This window comes from Condylostylus longicornis, unplaced genomic scaffold (genome assembly GCF_029603195.1).
Source record: "Condylostylus longicornis isolate FDR11 unplaced genomic scaffold, ASM2960319v2 ptg000351l, whole genome shotgun sequence".
Classification (NCBI taxonomy): domain Eukaryota; kingdom Metazoa; phylum Arthropoda; class Insecta; order Diptera; family Dolichopodidae; genus Condylostylus; species Condylostylus longicornis.
Window position 1 is genome coordinate 26136 of NW_026578313.1, and position 18745 is coordinate 44880.

At 30.6% G+C, this 18745-nt stretch overlaps 1 protein-coding gene across 1 annotated transcript in view; it reads left to right on the plus strand.

Annotated features, from left to right (window-relative positions):
• LOC129616971 (glutamine synthetase 2 cytoplasmic) overlaps positions 1 to 18745 on the plus strand; it is a 48147-nt gene that overhangs the window by 20339 nt on the left and 9063 nt on the right. Inside the window, exons 2-4 of the mRNA XM_055532444.1 lie at positions 5256 to 5436; positions 7346 to 7686; positions 7748 to 7843. Coding sequence (XP_055388419.1) covers positions 5256 to 5436; positions 7346 to 7686; positions 7748 to 7843 — 618 coding nt within the window. The remainder of the gene's footprint in view (positions 1 to 5255; positions 5437 to 7345; positions 7687 to 7747; positions 7844 to 18745) is intronic.

An 18745-nucleotide genomic window follows, 5' to 3' on the forward strand; every position in this document is an offset into this window, starting at 1 on the left:
ACACATGTTATTAGGAAGATCAAATTTTTGTGTTTAACAAGAGTTTTTATTCTAATTATTGTGCTACAAAGCAATATTTTTATTATAAACTAGTAAAACACATTTTGTTAGAAAATTCAAATTATTATAATATGCAAGGGTTTTCAATAAATAAAATTGGTACGTTTGGGAATAACAATATTTTGTTATACCTTTTATTACTCATTTCCGTAAGATTAAATTTCTTCGATTTTCAAATATTTATGATATTTTTGTTATTTCGAAGGAAGTATTTTTTACAAAGACAGTTATTTATTATTGTTTTTAAATGTGCTGATGTTGGAAATTGTTAAATAATGCAAAAATTATCCAATATAAACTTTATTCACGCTTAATAAATGTACGTTAAAAGTTTTGGAACTTGGTAGGAGAGCTGAGATGATTGTGGCGGATGTTAGAGGTATTGCAATATATTTGAAACTAACATAACGGATTCAAAGTGTTTTAAAGCATAGAAATTAGCGAAACTGGTCCTATAGTAAATAAACAAGTATTTACATAACAGATCTTACTTTGAAAACTGAAGTTAATACAGTTTTGAAAACCGCAATTGACTTTGGTCGTGGTGACTGTATTAATGATCCTGATTTTAAAATTGACAACATTCAAAAGCAAGTTTTCGGGTCCTATTGGGCATGTGAACATATCTGTAGAGATGAAAAAATATGAAAGGCTTTTTACTTTTATTGTTTTAAGAAAAATCCTTTTACAATTTGCCGAACGGTTAGAAAAATTCGCTTAATTTTTCGCGACCGGGCTTCCTAAATGCACTCAAGTACATGAACGCTCGAAACTGACTCGTGGTCCATTTGTATGGAGTCTTAATTGAAAAATAAATGCTGACAGCTAAAATAAAAATGTCGAGCAAACTTACAATATTCTTTGTTTATTTGATAATCAAATACTTATATACTCTATGATAGGAGAGCAAATTCCGAACCAATTTACTTTGCCACAACGTTTTACGGAGATCTATATACTTTTTACGGCAGAACTTACAGAAAAACTGGCGAACAAACCATTTTCAATATGTAATTAATAATACGTCTCCAAGATTTAATTGTCACAAGTATCGAATTATTATTTTCTATACGAGTTCGAATTCACTATCAAATTCGACTTTTCATTACAGTAGTTGTAATGACTCACACTCGATTTCATTTTGTTTTTGATTTAAAAATTTTAATTAATTCGCATTTAGTATCATTATGAACAAGTAAGAAGGTCATATGGACTATAGTACATAAATAAAATAACAAACACAAAACTCATAAACTCATTTTAGATATTACTTTATGTGCTCATTTTTACAATAATGTAACAACTTTGTCAGATCCGTTGCACAATGAAGCCTTTTTGTAATTGAATTACCTTTTGAAATTTTCTTAAGTGGAAAGAGTCGCACCACAGATTTCAAAAAATTGACTTCCAAAAATATTTTACAAGAACAGTTTATACAAAGATTTTTTATATTTTAAGACGAGGTGTTAACTAGTTAGATTTTCAAGATATACTCCGAATTGAAGAAGAAGAGAAAATCTTTTTCCAAAAAAGAAAAATTTAGAGTACTTGATGCAATTTTTTGGTTTACAAATTTTACAAAACGATTAAGACTGGAGATTTAACAGATACTCATCCATATTTAGTTGGAGAATCCGAGAGAGAATAAAAGATACTGTCACCTTTCTTAAATTTAATGAAAAAATTATTTTTAAACTTTTAGAAATAATTTTTACTTGAAGTTTATTCATTTCTTACCTCAATTTATGTTTTTTATGACAATGATTTGAAAAAAAAGTGAAAAATCAAATAACGTAAAAATAATACATATATTTCTTCCCTTTTTAGTATAACTTAAGTCACCTAAAACCATATTTTCAGTTTTGCAACAACAGCTTAAGTCGACTTAAGTTTGACGAAAATACAAAAGTAATTTTTCACAAATCGCCTAAGTCGAGTTATGCTTTGCAAAGTGCTTTTTATAAATTTTGTATAACCGCCTATCTTACTTTTTTCATAATTATGAGAATACTATTAGTTGTTTTACTTCAGATTATGAGTTAATCGCTTCCTTTTCTAATTATCTTTCAATTAAAAAAAAAATTGGTTCAAAAAACTTCATAACTTTTTTCAAAATTTAATTTAAAGTTTAAAATGCATTTATCTCGAAATCACTAAAACAGACTTAAGTCGTTTGTGCTTGAAGCCACTGAGTTCATCATAGAAAAAAACTTTTTCATCATCATTTGCATTATTTGTAGGGGCATATACTGAAATTAAAGTAATATTTTGGAATTTTCCTTTAATTTTCAATATGCATATTCGGTTATTTACAGGTTCGAAAAGAATAATGTTGTTACGGATTTGTCTATCTACGTAAAAACCTGTACCATATAATCCTTGATTCTCACTTCCGCTAAAGTATATAGAGTAATGCTTTTTTCTTATTTCTCCTTGCCCTTTCCACCTTATTTCTTGTAGTGCAGCAATTTTGATATTATATTTTACCAATTCATCAGCTATTTCAGCCATTTTGCCTGGCTGAAGCATCGTTGTTACATTCCAATACGCAAAGTTGATATCATTGTCCTTGTTTCGTTTCCGAGGTCTATTCCGTGTTGATCGATTTGTTATCCGAGGCATCTGTTCAGGTTCCATGACAATTAAATCCAGTATAGGGTTGTCAGCCCTATGACCAGTATCGCACTCATTATTCAGCCAGATTTGCTTCTGTTGCCCGGTAGTCACCAACGTGGAGGTATAATGAGTACTTGATAGCAGCTGCACAGTTGCAACGTTGGAACGCTCTAAAAAGAGCGAACGATCAACGCCTACCCTGTCGCTTACCACCCCGACTACCAACGTATTCATTCCATTAGGATGTAATTTTACCTCTATTTTTTTTAAAGTTATCAGTTTTCGAAATTTGTAATTTAAATAATTTACTACTTTTCAGAAAATTTGTAATTTTCCTTTTTAGCACTTTTTCAAAAAAATTTTGAAAAAAAGTGCTTATTAGTTTCACTCTGTCCGTCCGTCCGTCCGTCCGTCCGTCCGACCGTCCGTCCGTCCGTCCGTCCGTCCGTCCGTCCGTCCGTCCGACCGTCCGTCCGTCCGTCCGTCCGTCCGTCCGTCTGTCCGTCCATCCGTCCGTCCGTCTGTCCGTGTGTCTGTTTACAAAACTTCTACACCCTTGAAGATAGAAAGCTGAAATTTTGTACGTATATAGATCTTTACTAGAAACTTATTTCCGTAGAACAAAATTTTTACCTATCTCCCCTCCTCTAGAAGTTATACCCCCCCAAAACCCTAAAAATGGCCTTTTTTAACTATTTGTTGCAATGAAACCATAAGCATTTTTGAAATTTTGCAAACGCAGAAAGGCAGCAGCTTGCTTCCCCTAGTGCGGTGTACTACAGCTAAACTTGAGAAAAACAAAATGGCCGTTCAAATTTACCGTTATCTAAAATCTTTTTTTCCAAATTTTTGATTTCGTTTTTCTTCTAGACCCCAGCTTGTAGAAGCTTAAAATTTTAGGGGCTTATAGACATTAACAAAGAGTTCATTTCGTTAGAAGAAAATTTTTTTCCATCTCCACCCCCTCTCAAGTTATTGCCTCTTGAAATTTGTAAAATTTGAATTTTTGGTGCCTTATATTTCCGAAACCGCAAACGTTTTCAAATTTCTATAAACATAAAAAGCTAGCGGTAAATTCCATGACATTAAAAAATATAATTATTTTTCTTAACTAACACAATTAACCCTTAAAATCGAGCATTATGTTAACCCCTCTTTATATTAATTTTTGCTTTATTTCAAAGACTGCATGAATGCATCATCCTAAATATATGCAATCCTAGAAATAGTTAAATATGAATGAAAATAATTTTAATAGAGTGATACGTAGACTGTATTTAAAAGCAGGAGTTTCACTTGTTGAAGGGAAAAGTGCTACAATACAAACCATTGGTTTGACCCAACTTTATTCAGCTATTTGTTAGCAAACCATAAGAGAATGAAAGTAATACAGAGTAATGTGTATGAAGTAATAACGTCAAGTAAAATTTGAAATAAAAGAGTTAAGTACGATATTGAAGTGTATCCTACATTTTTAGCACTTTTCCAAAAAATTTTTGAAAAAAAGTGCTTATTAGTTTCACTCTGTCCGTTCGTTTACAAAACTTTTACACCCTTGAAGATAGAAAGCTGAAATTTAATAAGTACATAGATCTTTACTAGAAACTTATTTCCGTAAAACAAAATTTTTATGTATCTCCCCCCTTTAGAAGTTATGGCCTTTTTTAACTATTTATTGCAATAAAGACATAAGCATTTTTGAAATTTTGCAAACACAGAAAGGCAGTGGCTTGATGAGCGCGGTATACTATAGTTAAACTTTAGAAAAAAAAAATGGCCGTTCAAATTTACCGTTATCTAAAGTCCTTTTTTTCCAAATTTTTTATTTCGTTTTTCTTCTAGACCTCAGCCTGTACGAGCTTGAAATTTTAGGGGCTTTTAGACAATAACAAATAGTTCATTTCGTTAGAAGAAAATTTTTTTCCATTTCTACCCCCTTTTAAGTTATCACGCAAAAAGCTAACGGCAAATTCAATGAAATTAAAATTTATAATTATTTTTCTTAACTCATACAATTAACCCTTAAAATCGAGCATTATGTTAACCCCACTTTATACTAATTTTTGCTTTATTTCAAAGACTCCATAATTAGTTCATCCTAGATATATGCAATCCTAGAAATAGTATCTATGATATATGAATGAAAATATTTTTAATAGTGTGGTAGATATACATAGACTGTATGTAAAAGCAGAATTTTCACTTGTTGAAGGGAAAAGTGCTACAATACAAACCATTGGTTTGATCCAACTTTATTTATCTAAAGTCCTTTTTTTCCAAATTTTTGATGTCGTTTTTCTTCTAGACCCCAGCTTGTAGAAGCTTGAAATTTGCTTTTTGGAAAAGTGCTAAAAAACTACGGTTAGTTACCTACCTAGTTAGTTTTATGACGCTATGAAACTAGGGCATGATATCATGCACTAACCCTATGCTCCTCCTAGAAGTGAAAAAGGGAAAAAAAAAAGACCTATGTCTAGTTTCTAGAAAATATTTTTCTTTTATGAAATTTCATAAAGAACGTTTTTAAATTTTTTAAAAAAATATTAATATTTATCCTTTTGTGTTTAAAACAATTATAGATGGCACAAACACTCCAGGACTCACCTAATGCTCTCATCAATAAAACTGTTTTAAGCCGTTACATGAGTTTGCCAGTCTCAGATGACATTGTTCAAGCTACTTATATTTGGATTGATGGAACTGGACAAGGAATACGATGCAAAGACAGAACTTTGACATTTAGGCCTAAATCTCCAGAAGGTAGTAATAATTAATATAATTTGCCTTTCATTTAATGATATATTAGTTAAAAAATTATATTAATCGTGAATAAGAATATTTATTAAGGAAAAGATTTTTTTTGCTTGTCTGATATACAGCACACTTAGATATTTTGCACCCTCTTTTTACCGACCGCATTGTATACAATGAGGTAGGTTATGTGATGTCAACAAATTTTGTACATCGAGTTTTCGGTGTGAACGCACTTCTTCATAGTAGGGAAGCGTTTAAATATACCATTTTTAGAGATGTAAAGACAATAAACATATAAATTTTTTGGAAAGATATCTGCGAAACGGGGTAATGGAATTTCTTGAAAATGATGGAAGTTTGGTATTTGAACTCTGGTTGTTACCGAAACTAACTGGAAAACTTTTCCCGAATTCCGATGGCATAAAGCGAGACTTAATTAAGAACGAAATTTACATTTTTCTAGGTACTCGTATGTTAACAAAAATCATACTGACGCCATTAAAATTGGAAATAAGTATTTAAAAGGCATTTTTATAATATTCTGTAACACTTTCAGTTAACTAAACAATACACATTGCAGTCCGTTATATTCTGCTGACCACATTCAGTTTTTTTTCTTCATCTATTTCAATATAACTACATTGCACTACATGCGCGATTTCTTCTTGCATTAATTTTTATTCTTTTTGAAGTATATATTTCTTTAAAACAGTCTAACTGATAAAAATTAGAAATTAATTTTTCTTTTTTAATTTCATTAATATCTTTTGAACAATTAAAATCGACAAGTTTCTGGACCACAGGAACTACAGCAAATTTTTTTGCATGTACTTTCCTGTGTGATATAGAAAAAACCTTTTGTTTTTTCGACTCCAGGAACTTTCCGTTATTTTTACTTTTGAAACAGAGTTCTGTAAAAAAGTATAATATAAAATAATGTATATTGATATAATATAAAATGCTATCTATTGAGTTCACAATTTTTGATTTTGAGATTACAAGTTATTTGAAATAAAAAACTATCTTTAACTAAAGTTTTTTTAGTATGTTAAACAACTAACTTTTTGAATTTTTTTTTCTTGGTCCCACACCAAATTTACCATTTGTTTTTTTCCAATTTACCATTTTATTTGATTGTTTTACATCAGTTATAATAATAAATAAAACTTGCACTTGTTTATTAAAATTTTTACTTTAAATTTTTAATTTTTATTTTTCAAAATTTTAACACTAATAACATTTACAACAAATATTGAAATTACAACTTTTCTAGGTATTAAAAAACTAGGTATTAAAAAGATGAGTTTAATATTTACAGAAGAAGAAAACAAATTATATTTCAAAAGATTTTACCTGTGATACTAGCTAGTCTAGTCTATATATGACAGATAAAATCCTTAGTAAGTTCTTTTAACACACCGTGGTTCTACGAACCACTTTACATATGCTCATCGGTTATACATTCAATAGGTTTTATTTTCACCAATGAGACGCAAGATGTTTTAATGTTTTCGAACGTATAAAGGCTTTCAATCTCTCATACAAATAATCAAATTAAATCAATTAATCATAATATTAATGTAATAGATATATTAGATTTCTAAAATCGAAGACGTAAAACACACAAACAAATTACGTAGAAGTGCAAAAATAACTACCATCCGATATTTTCACAACGTTCTAAGAAAAGAGAGTATTTTCACTTTAATTCTTATTGTTATTCTTTTACATTATTGCATAATGATGTAGTTAATTTGGAAATAGAAATTAATGCCACGAAATGAACGCACTATATGCTACGAATGTATTTACATTAAAGTATCAAACAAATAAAAACAAAAGAAATAATGTATTCGCTAAGATATTTCTCAATTGTTTCTGTAAATAAATTTTCGTTTTTTTTTTTCTATTGAAGAATTGCCTATTTGGAATTACGATGGTAGTTCCACTTACCAAGCAGAAGGGTCCAATTCTGATACCTACCTACATCCAGTTGCCATTTACAAAGATCCTTTTAGAAGAGGTTCTAACATTTTGGTGATGTGCGACACATACAAATTTGATGGCACACCGACGGAGTCAAATAAGAGAAAATCATGCTACGAGGCGGCAAAAAACTGCAGTGAAGATGAGCCATGGTTTGGTATTGAACAAGAATATACTCTCTTAGATGTGGATGGTCATCCATTAGGTTGGCCTAAGAACGGTTTTCCCGGAGAGCAAGGTCCATATTATTGTGGAGTGGGGGCAACTAAGGTATAACAACACGTTCGTTCGATTCATACAGTTAAAAATTTTTAACCATGTTTACTTACAGGTATATGCTAGAGATCTAGTCGAAGCACATTATAGAGCCTGCTTATATGCAGGAATAAAAATTGCGGGTACTAATGCGGAAGTTATGCCAGCACAAGTAATTTATTTTAATTTATGTTAAAAAATATTTTTTAAAGAGTATATCGATTATAGAATAACGCTGTATATCTATATAACGAGAGTCATCATACACTCTATATTTTTGCTCTTTCTCCGAATCTAGTAAAGTTTTTCGAAAATTGCATTCATAGAAAATTGCATAAATTTTAATGCATAATTATTTTAAAAAACATTGAGTATAACATGATCATATTAATGTATGCTCACACTTACGAAAAATATGTGATCTTTTTTACAACGAAAGTTATCATACATCAATTTTAAGAAATCTTTTTCGCTACATATAGGCGGTGATATAAAATTACTTCAAAGTAGGCTTACAATTTTATTGAAGCAAAGGTCAATTCAATTGTTGTATTCATATACTAAAGTAAACCAGCGTCAGTAAATTGATAAGGGATACGGAAATAATAATGAAATTGAAACATATGGGAAAATCTGCCAAAAAAATTGAGGAAATAACTCGTTGAAATTTCTCGTCAGTTGCCCAAATAACAAACTGTGCTGAAAATATAAGAACCGTAGAAAATCGTCAGTGAATTGGTCGCCCTTCGAAGATGGATGACCATACTGAAAGAGATGGCTTAAAAGAATTAAGGAAAAATCCAAAAGTTAGTATCCAAAACTTAGCTTCAAGTATATCACAAAAGTTGCCAATTGATATTCATGCCCAAGCTATTCGTAGATTTGTGTTGCAAGACGAATATAACGGCCAAGTTTCACATAAAAATTTTTTAATATAAGATAGTATAAGATATTAATAAATCCAAAAGAATAGAGTTCGCAAAAAAATACGAAAAAGCAACTTTTGATTTCTAGAAAATCTTGATTTTCACAGATAAAAGCAAATTCAATTTTCTGGTGCAGATGTAAAGGGAAAATTTGCACAAACGTAATCAGGCACTGGATTTGGAGCATATTACCCCCACAGCAAAACATGATGCGGGCTCGGTGATGGTTTGGGATGCGATGGCGGCGTCTATGGTGGGAAGTTCAGTATTTATTGAAAATTAAAATAATTTAATATTTATTAATATTATTGAAAATAATTTAAAAACGTCTGCCGAAAAATTAAAATTGGGATCGCCCTTTACCGGCAAGAAGTCTATGAAACATGTTTTAATTGAAGAATGGAGAAAAATACAGTCGATGTTTACTTGTAACCTAGTCCAACTTATGCCAAGACGCTTGGAAGCTGTGCTTCAAACAAAAGGTGAATGAACAGGGTCTTAGATACCATACTTCTTCGATTTACCTAGAATTTTCATTTAGTGTATGATAAATTTTGTTGCAATCTTTAATTTAATTTTTTTGTTTTTGTTTTATAGGTTTGAATGAATGATTTGTTTTTGTTATATTTTAGCTTCTAATATGTTTTACTTCATTTTCTAATAAATAATACAAATATTAGCTTATTTGGACATTAAATAAATAATGGTGTATGATGACTTCCGTTGCTGTCTAGCTAAATTTTTTTCTTTCACTCAAATTAGTTTTTAATAGCACATTTTTGTTTCAACAATATATAATTTTTTGTAATAGAAACATTCTAAGCAACTATACTTACCATCTTTGTGTTTGACGAATTTTTAAACTTTTGTATATCAGTTTTTTTAATAGAAACATTCTAAGAAAGCACTTAGTCCTTTCTCGCTACCTCAAGCTTGCACTTATCCTATTTGTAATACGCCGAACTCGGAAACCAATACACGGTTGTCACTCAAAACCTGTACCATAGAAATAGAGCCGTTCGAAATTAGTATTGGTGTAAAATTTGCTATTTAGCATATTGAAAAGTTTGCTATTTAGCATATCTGTGAACTTTCCCTCGTGGAAAAAGGTTATATGTTAAAATTAGATATATTGTGTACAGTCAATAAAGTGAATGGTATTGAATTTGTAAAGCATAACGTATTGATTTTGTTTTTGTTGTTTTCTGTCGCCTTAGATAATTCAGTTCGTTTACACAATTTTACTTCTTTATATGAGAATATTTTAAAATTTTAAATTCACCAATTCTGTAAACGAATTGATCGTTAATTTTTATACTATTCAGATGTAAGTCCACAGCACATACATAAATTTTTTTTTCTGTTCTAACGTAATATAAGTGCATATAATTAACGCAGAACCATTTTGGCTATTTAAGTTCATATATTATAAAAACAACATGAAAAAGTAACAGAAGTATTTTACTCTATTTTTTAAGTTGTTATTACATGGTTCATGCACTAATTTCTTTGCTGATTTAATTTAGTTTGCAGAAACTAAATTAAATGATGACAATCTATACATGATAACAATCTGTACATGATAACAATCTGTAACAATATTACGATATTAAATTATACAAATAACTAACTACTGCTTATTCAACTTAATGACAATACCATGATAACATGATAACAATAACTAACTACTGCTTATTCAACTTAATGACAATATAAAAATAAAACCAATATTAATAAGTTGTGCAGAAAATCGGTATGCATTTTATACAATACGAATACGGTATAATATGTACAGAATTGAGAACACATTTTTTTTTTGTTCTCAGCAAAGGTCGTAGATCTTATTTGCGCTAATATTAATAAGAAGATAAGTCAACGTTTTAGTGCTATTGTAATAATGCTACAGATTTTAACTTAAGCTATTAAATCGCTGTAATATTTATTATTGCGTAAACATTACAAGTAAAAACGTTTTAGCCGGTAAAAACACCGTGTACTTTGACAATCTGAGTTTAAAAATTCGTTTTTGAAATATTTATAAATAACTTGTCAAACCACTCAATGGAAACTTCACGGATAAGTCTGATCTATAAGTGGACACACGACGGTCGAGTTTCATGAATCTAACCTTAATATTTTTCCAAATATTTAAAATTTTCTTTTGCAGTTGTATGGCAGCTACCCGAACCTGTCAGTCATTCCATCAAAAGTGCAAAATCATATCTGACCTGAATTAGACATACGATTGGCGATTTTCATGAATCTAGCTCTTATATTTTTCTTAATATTTAAAATTAACTTCCGAAGTTGTGCGGCAGCTACCCGAACCAGTGCAGCTATTCCATTTTCAGAGCATATGTGAAGTGCAATTGGACATGTTCTTGCAAAATTTTATATTAATATCTCTTATACTTTTTGAAATATTTAAAAAACCTATTTGACTTGCATGGTAACTACCCGAACCCGTTCTCTGAATTGGTCCAATTACAATAGCAGCCGTCGTTGGCACAAAAGAAAAAACTTGTGGAAGTTTGGTGACGATTGCATTATTCGTCTTTGAGTTATCGTGTGATCGACATATCTAAATCAAAGCAGAATTTGACGCTGAAGAATGTATGTACATGTCCAAACCGGAGACGACTCCTTCAAGTGGTTACGAACTCCATACCAAAGTGAATATACCCTTCACGAAGTGCAGGATATAAAAAAAACCAATCGTTATTTATTTTAATAAAGTTGGGTCAAACCAATGGTTTGCATTGTAGCACTTTTCCGTTCAACAATTCGTGAAAATACTGCTATAAATAGAGTGTAATTTAAAACAAATTTTACAAATTTCAAGAGGCGATAAGCTGAGATGGGATGGAGATGGAAAAAAAATTTTTCTAACGAAATAAACTATTTATTAGTATCTGAAAGCTGCCAAAATCTTAGGCTCCTACAAGCTGGGGTCTAGAAGAAAAACGACATCAAATATTTGGAAAAAACGGATTTTAGATAATGGTAAATTTGAACCGCCACTTGGTTTTTTAAGGTTTAACTATAGTATGCCACGATAGGAGAAGCAAGCCACTGCCTTTCTGCGTTTACAAAATTTGAAAAATACTTACTAGTTTCATTGCAACAAATAGTTAAAAAAGTCCATTTCCAGGGTTTTGGGGGAGAATAACTTTTAGAGGAGGTGTGATAGGTAAAAATTTTGTTGTACAGAAATAAGTTTCTAGTAAAGATCTATGCGCATATGAAATTTCAGCTTTTTATCTTCAAGGTTGTAGAAGTTTTGTAAACATGTCTACGGACGGACGGACAGAGTAAAACTAATAAGCACTTTTTTTCAAAAATTTTTTGAAAAAGTGTTAAAAAGAATTAAAAAAACGAACAACATGTAGTAACACTAATAAAGTTCAATATAAAATTCCTTGTGAAAGTTAAAATTAATATAATTTATTAGATTATGTTGAATCTATACATATTCTATATTAATTCGAATTTGTTAAATTTATAGTAAAGACTTGCTAAATATTAAATATGTAATATATAACAAATATGTTATATATAGGTACATGTTTTATATAAAAAATAGGAATTCATTTACTTCTAAGTAGTTTTTCCAAGGAAATCTTTATATTCATATCGTTATTGATTCCTTTTATACATTAACAGCATATGTATAATCTATACTTTTATTTATCATTGCTCTACAAATCTTATTACTGATTTAATTCTATCCATTAACATTTTCATTAAGAGAAATTATATACTCACCTATTTTTAGTACTTTTAAAAAAAAAATTAAAAAAAAACGTGCAAAGTTTCACTATGTTATCAGTGGACATGTTTACAAAACTTTTATACCCTTGACGATAGAAAGTTAAAATTTCATACATATATCGATGTTTACTAGAAATTTAATTCGGCAGAAGAAAATTTTTATCTCCCTCCTATTAAAGTTATAGCCTTCCAAAACCCTATTTTAATTATTGAAAATAGGGTTTTCAAGGGTTTTCAATAAACCAATGCCATTTTTCAATAATTTATTACAGCGAAACCATAACCATTTTTAAAATTTTGCAAACGCAGAAGAGTACTGGTTGGCTTTTTATGCCATGGCATACTATACTTCAACTTTAAAACTTGAACGTAACAAAGTGACGGTTAAAATTTATTGTGGTCAAAAACCCGTTTTTATCAAATTTTTGATATCGTCTTTCTTTTACACCACAGGTTGTATCAGTCTGAAATTTTAATAGCTTTTAGACACTTTAGACATTTAGACATTCTAATCAATAGTTTTTTCATTAGAACAAAATTTTTTTCCACCACTACCCTCTTTCAAGGTCCCGCCCCTAGAAATTTTCAAAATCCGAGTTTTTAGCACTTTATCTTTCCGAAACTGCAAGCTTTTATAAATTTGTATAAATGCATATCATCGAATGCCATGCCATTTAAAAATACAATTATTTTTCTCAGCTCATTTAACCCTTAAGTTCGAGTATCATATCAGCGATTCTTTATATTGCTTTTGTATTTTATGTCAAAGATTGCATGCATTGATCATCCTAAATGTATGCAATATTTGAAATATATTAATACATTTCACCTAGAATTTGTAGATGAATGAAAGTAATTTTGACAATGTTATATAGCTAAATTGTTTTTAAAAGAACTATTTTCACTTGTTGAAGGGAAAAGTGCTACATTCAAAACCATTGGTTTGATCCAACAATGAAGCAGGTTATGTGATTTCACCAAATTTCGGGTGTAGAATTGTTGGCGGGAACGAACGTCTCCATAGTAGGGAATCCCAAATAAACTACTTTTAGAGAGATGTCGGTCTGTCAGCCTACTGGTCTGTCGGTCTGAGTGTGTACGCATGTATCTCAAGTTTGGTATTTTCAATTTTAATGAAATTATACATGTGAATTTATTTTAGCTTTATGAATTGGCCAACTTTTGGAATGTGTCCAGCTTCTGGCCAATATTGCATTTTTGCATGTATAAAGAGAAATAATCAAGCAGTTTCCTTGAAATTTAATATTTATAATATTTCATAATAATATTTCATAATCTTCTGTAACACTTTCACCAAAGTACGCAACATACATTGTGGTCGGTTATGTGCTGACCACATCAAATTTTTTAAACAGTTTTAAGTTCGGAATATTACAAATAATTTGGTAATCTATTATGTAGTGTTAAACTATTAACAATTTGGTTTTCAATTATTGATTCTGAATAGAGTTAGACATAAATTGGTCCTATTTGTTTTTACCGACCGTATTGTGTTAACAATAGGTAGGTTATGTGATGGCAACAAATTTTGAATGTCGAGTTTTCGATGGGAACCGATTTTGATGAAATTTTATATGTAAGTTTATTTCCACCATGGCACGGATTGATCAACTCTTGGTATATATCAGGCCTCGGGAACTGCACTTTTTAGCGGGACTGTTTTACATTTTTGAACATTTTGAACAACCGATTTACTTGAAATTTTATATATAAAGCTCAGCTCGACCATCCGCGAAAATTCCTATGTTTCGGAAGAAATCAGGCATCGGCAACTAGACGTTTACTACGGGCCAAATATACATTTTTGTGTATATAAAGAGAAATAATCAACCAATTTCATTGAAATTTAATACATGAATTCCTCGTATCAAAACAATGAACATATAAGTTTTTTGGAAAGATCAGGGCACGAAAACTGATTCCGGGCCGATTTTACATTTTTCACCATTTTGAAGAAAACATTCAACCGATTTACTCGAAATTTCATATATGAGCTTTGCTTGACCGTCCGTAAAAACTCCTAGCTTTTGGAACAAATCAAGCGGCAGCAACTGGACGTTTACTACGGGCCAAATATACATTTTTGTGTATATAAAGAGAAATAATCAACCAATTTCTTTGAAATTTAATATTTGAATTCTTGGTATTAAAACAATGAACATATAAATTTTTTGGAAAGATCAGGCATCGGCAACTAGACGTTTACTACGGGCCAAGCATACGCTTTTGTGTATATAAAGAGAAATAAACAACCGATTTAACATATAAATTTTTTGGCAAGATCAGGGCTCCAAAACTGATTTGTGGACCGATTTTATATTTTTCACCATTTTGAAGAAAATATTCAACCGATTTACTTGAAATTTCATATATGAGCTTTGCTCGACCGTCCGTGAAAATTCCTAGCTTTTGGAACAAATCAGGCATCAGCAACTGGACGTTTACTACGGGCCAAATATACATTTTTGTGTATATAAAGAGAAATAATCAACCGATTTCATTGAAATTTAATTTTTGAATTCCTCGTATTAAAACAGTGAACATGTAAATTTTTTGGCAAGATCAGTGCTCGAAAACTGATCTGCGGGCCGATTTTACATTTTTCACCATATCTACGGAACAAATTCATGGAATTTCATGAAATTTGATATTTGATTTCTGGTTGTTACCGAAACTAACTGGCGAGCATTTCAGCGAATTTGGGTAGCACAAAGCGAAATTTTACTAAGAGCCAAATTTACATTTTTCTAGGTATGTTAACTATAAGCTTACTAATGTCCTAAAAATTAGAAAGAAGTATTTAACAGACATTTTTATAATATTCTGTAACACTCTCATTTAACTAGACAATACACAATGCGGTCGGTTATGTGCTGATCACATCAGATTTTTTCTGCGGTGATGCAAGTCAATATATCTACTTATCTAAAATATCTAAAATTGTTTTTTATTAGATTGTTTAGAACTTTATACGCACAAATACATAACTCTCTCACAGCTATGTTATGTAAAGTCATGCTTCTCTACCAGAGTACAGTTGATCAGTTGAAGAGAGTGGCGAATAGAAGTAAATAATCTCATTAGCATTTTTATGCATTATTTGATTTGCAGTATCATCCCAAATACGATTCAAATACACGAAGGGAGAATATAAAAGAAGAGTATATTAAATATAAAGAGGTGTTAAAACATATGATTGTATTCGCTCTATGATGCTCTAACCATTTTCCCGATCCAATTGAGCCAAGTTATTAGTCTTGAATAAGTCGGCCACCAGAATGAAGATATGTGCCGCCCTTCACTATTTTTCTTTCTCAAAAAAAAAATTTGTGATCCGCACTCCCAAAAGCCATTCTAAGGTCAAAAATACGCATACGAACTTAATTCTATTCAGATTCGTGGAAACAAAATGAATTAGACTAAGGCAGGCCGCATTTGTACTAAACTGTTTTGAATAAAGACTGCCCTGAATAAAGAAGACTTTTATTTAAAATCAACTATTATTTAATATCAAAACGTGTTTTACAGACAATAGGGGCTCCGACGGTTTGAAAAATAAGATACATACCCCGGTATAATAAAGAATATAATATGTTCTGCTTCCCCTAGCTACCTCTACGTTAATACTATAATATAAATTTTACAAGAATAAGACCGTACCAAAACAGTTTCAAACAGATTGTTACTGAGATCCCGAATATTAAAATAAATTACATTTAAAGTTTTATCAAACTTCAAACATTACATCTAAAAGAAGAAAATAAATTTATCAAAAATAATTTTTTATTCATTCTCATACAAAAAGAAGTAAATGTAAAGTTTTTACAACTGCCGTGATAATGTCTGGTAGGATGTTAACAAAAAAAAGTAAAATGTTTTAGTCGGTCTTAACTGACTGAAATTTACTCTGCCCCTTGACAATCGAGGTACAAAAACTTGCTTTTTAGATATTTAGAATTAACTTTCATGATTGTGTGGCTATTCAACCCATCCTATAAAAACTTCACGGATATGTCTGACCTATAATTGGATTGGCAACTACCCGAACCAGTGCAGTCGTTCCATTAAAATTTTCAGAACATATATAGAACATAATTGGATATACCATTACAAAATTTTTTATTAATTCCTTCATTAGTATTGAAATATTAAAAAAAACCTCTTTGAGTTGTATATCAGTTACTTGAAAACGTTGTCCGAATTGGTCCAATCACAATAGCAGCCTTCACGAAGCGTAGGGTATAAACAAATTAGTAAATATTTTCTGTCAATATTTTACCAATCAAGAAAAGAACTCACTCACCTAATCTCTCTTTAATTAAAAAAACAACATCAATTTAAACCGGCTAGAAACAAGTTATATTGCTATGGGCAAGTACAGCAAAAATAAACACATTAAAATAACCATAAACACATTAAAATTTTACGAATTTTTTGACGTTTTAGAAGCAATAGATATTGATATTGCTATAGTAACTGAAACATGCCTAGATGCAGAAAAAACTATTTCTGACAACTCCTATTTTGGTCACAAACTTCATATGATAAAGGCCACATTGCCATGTTCACCTTTATCCATAAGCACACAACTTCAAATTAGAATTATTCGCAACTACTTCTGTCAAATTATACAATTTCGGTGACGGTATAGTAATATCTGCTTTTTTAGGGGTGGTACCTCAAATTCTGCATTAAATCATAAATTAAAAAAAAATTTTCTTACAATAACAAAACTTGCCACAAATTACGTTCTTCACTGGAACTGTATTAACAACAACAGCTGGGTAAATTACTCTTCGATGAATCGATTTTACGTGATTTGGATGGTTTCCACCTACACGTTTTCCAAAAACCGCAAGACTAAACCTATCGACGATTGATTCGACGATCAGGAATTGTTCCAGTCAAAGTTCTGAACATTTCACATTGAAAAATTGTACTACATTAAATTTCGATAGAGCGAATTGGAAAAAATTGAAAGGAGTCATAGACTCTAATATACAAACTATATCATTAAATTTTTGAAGTATTGCAGAAATTGATGAAAACATTAAAAACTTCACAGCATTATTAAGTAATGCGATACAGTAAGCGGTTCCCCGTAAACCTGTTATAAAAAAATATAAAAACAATTAAACACCTGAAATAAAAAATTTGATAGGTTCCCGTAATACACCACGCAGAGAGTGGCAGAAATTTAAAGATACCAAAATTAAGAAAGCTTACAAACATATATCCAAATTTATAAACTTTAAAATTGCAGAGCTAAGAAATAAACAGTGGAGTAACTTTTATTAGGTTTTGATAAGAATAGCAAAATCTTCTGCAAGGCTACAAAACTTCTCAAAAACAAAAGCGAATCTATATCATATTTGGAATGTAACGGCAATATTCCGATAACAATTTGCAAAAAGCTGAACGCTCCAGCAAATCAGTTTAAAATTATAAACAGTTTTAAATAGTGTATTTAATACCTGCGGTAACTCTTAAACGGAAGATACCGTTTCAGAAAGTTTAAATTTACTTCCCAATATTTACTTTAACTACGAATCAGTTGTTAAATTTGATTAATCTTTATTAAAAAAAACAAAGATCCTCGTAACGATTGTATAAGCCATTTCCTTTTAAAAGAGCTATAAAAAAAAACACTAAAATTTGTTACATTACTTTTTATACCCGTACGAACGTATGTTCGAAGAGTATACTGAATTTGCCTTACCGTTTGTAACGCTAAGAAATAAGGGTGCTAGATATTGACTCAAGTGTATGTTTTTGATCAGCGTCAAATTCTGAGTTGATTTAGCTCTGTCTGTCCGTCCGTCCGTCCGTCCCAACGGTAGCTCAAAAATTAATAGAGCTAAGTTCACCAAATTTTCACAAACGATTTATTGTAGTAAGTGCCGGAACCCTATTTTAATCGGACATGATCAGGTTACCGGTTCGGGTAGCTGCCATACAACTTCAAAATTTATTTGGCTATATCTCAGAAACTATAAAAGTTGTGGTATTGAAGTTTCACACAAACGAATATATTAGTAGGGCCAATGAGTCTTATAAAAATCGTTGAAATTACTTGGCTCCTTCTGGTACCTGTCATACAACTTCAAAAGTTATTTGGCTATATCTCAGAACTATAAAAGCTGTGGTATTGAAATTTCACACAAACAAATATATTACTAGGGCCGATGTGCTTGATAAAATTCGTTAAAATTTCTTGGCTCTTTCTGGTAGCTGCCATACAACTTCAATAGTGGTCAAAATACACACAGTATTTTGAAAAACACAGCACTAAAATTTTGCATAAAATAATATGGTAATACGGCAACTTAAAGTCATAGTCTGTCCCATAGTCAGTT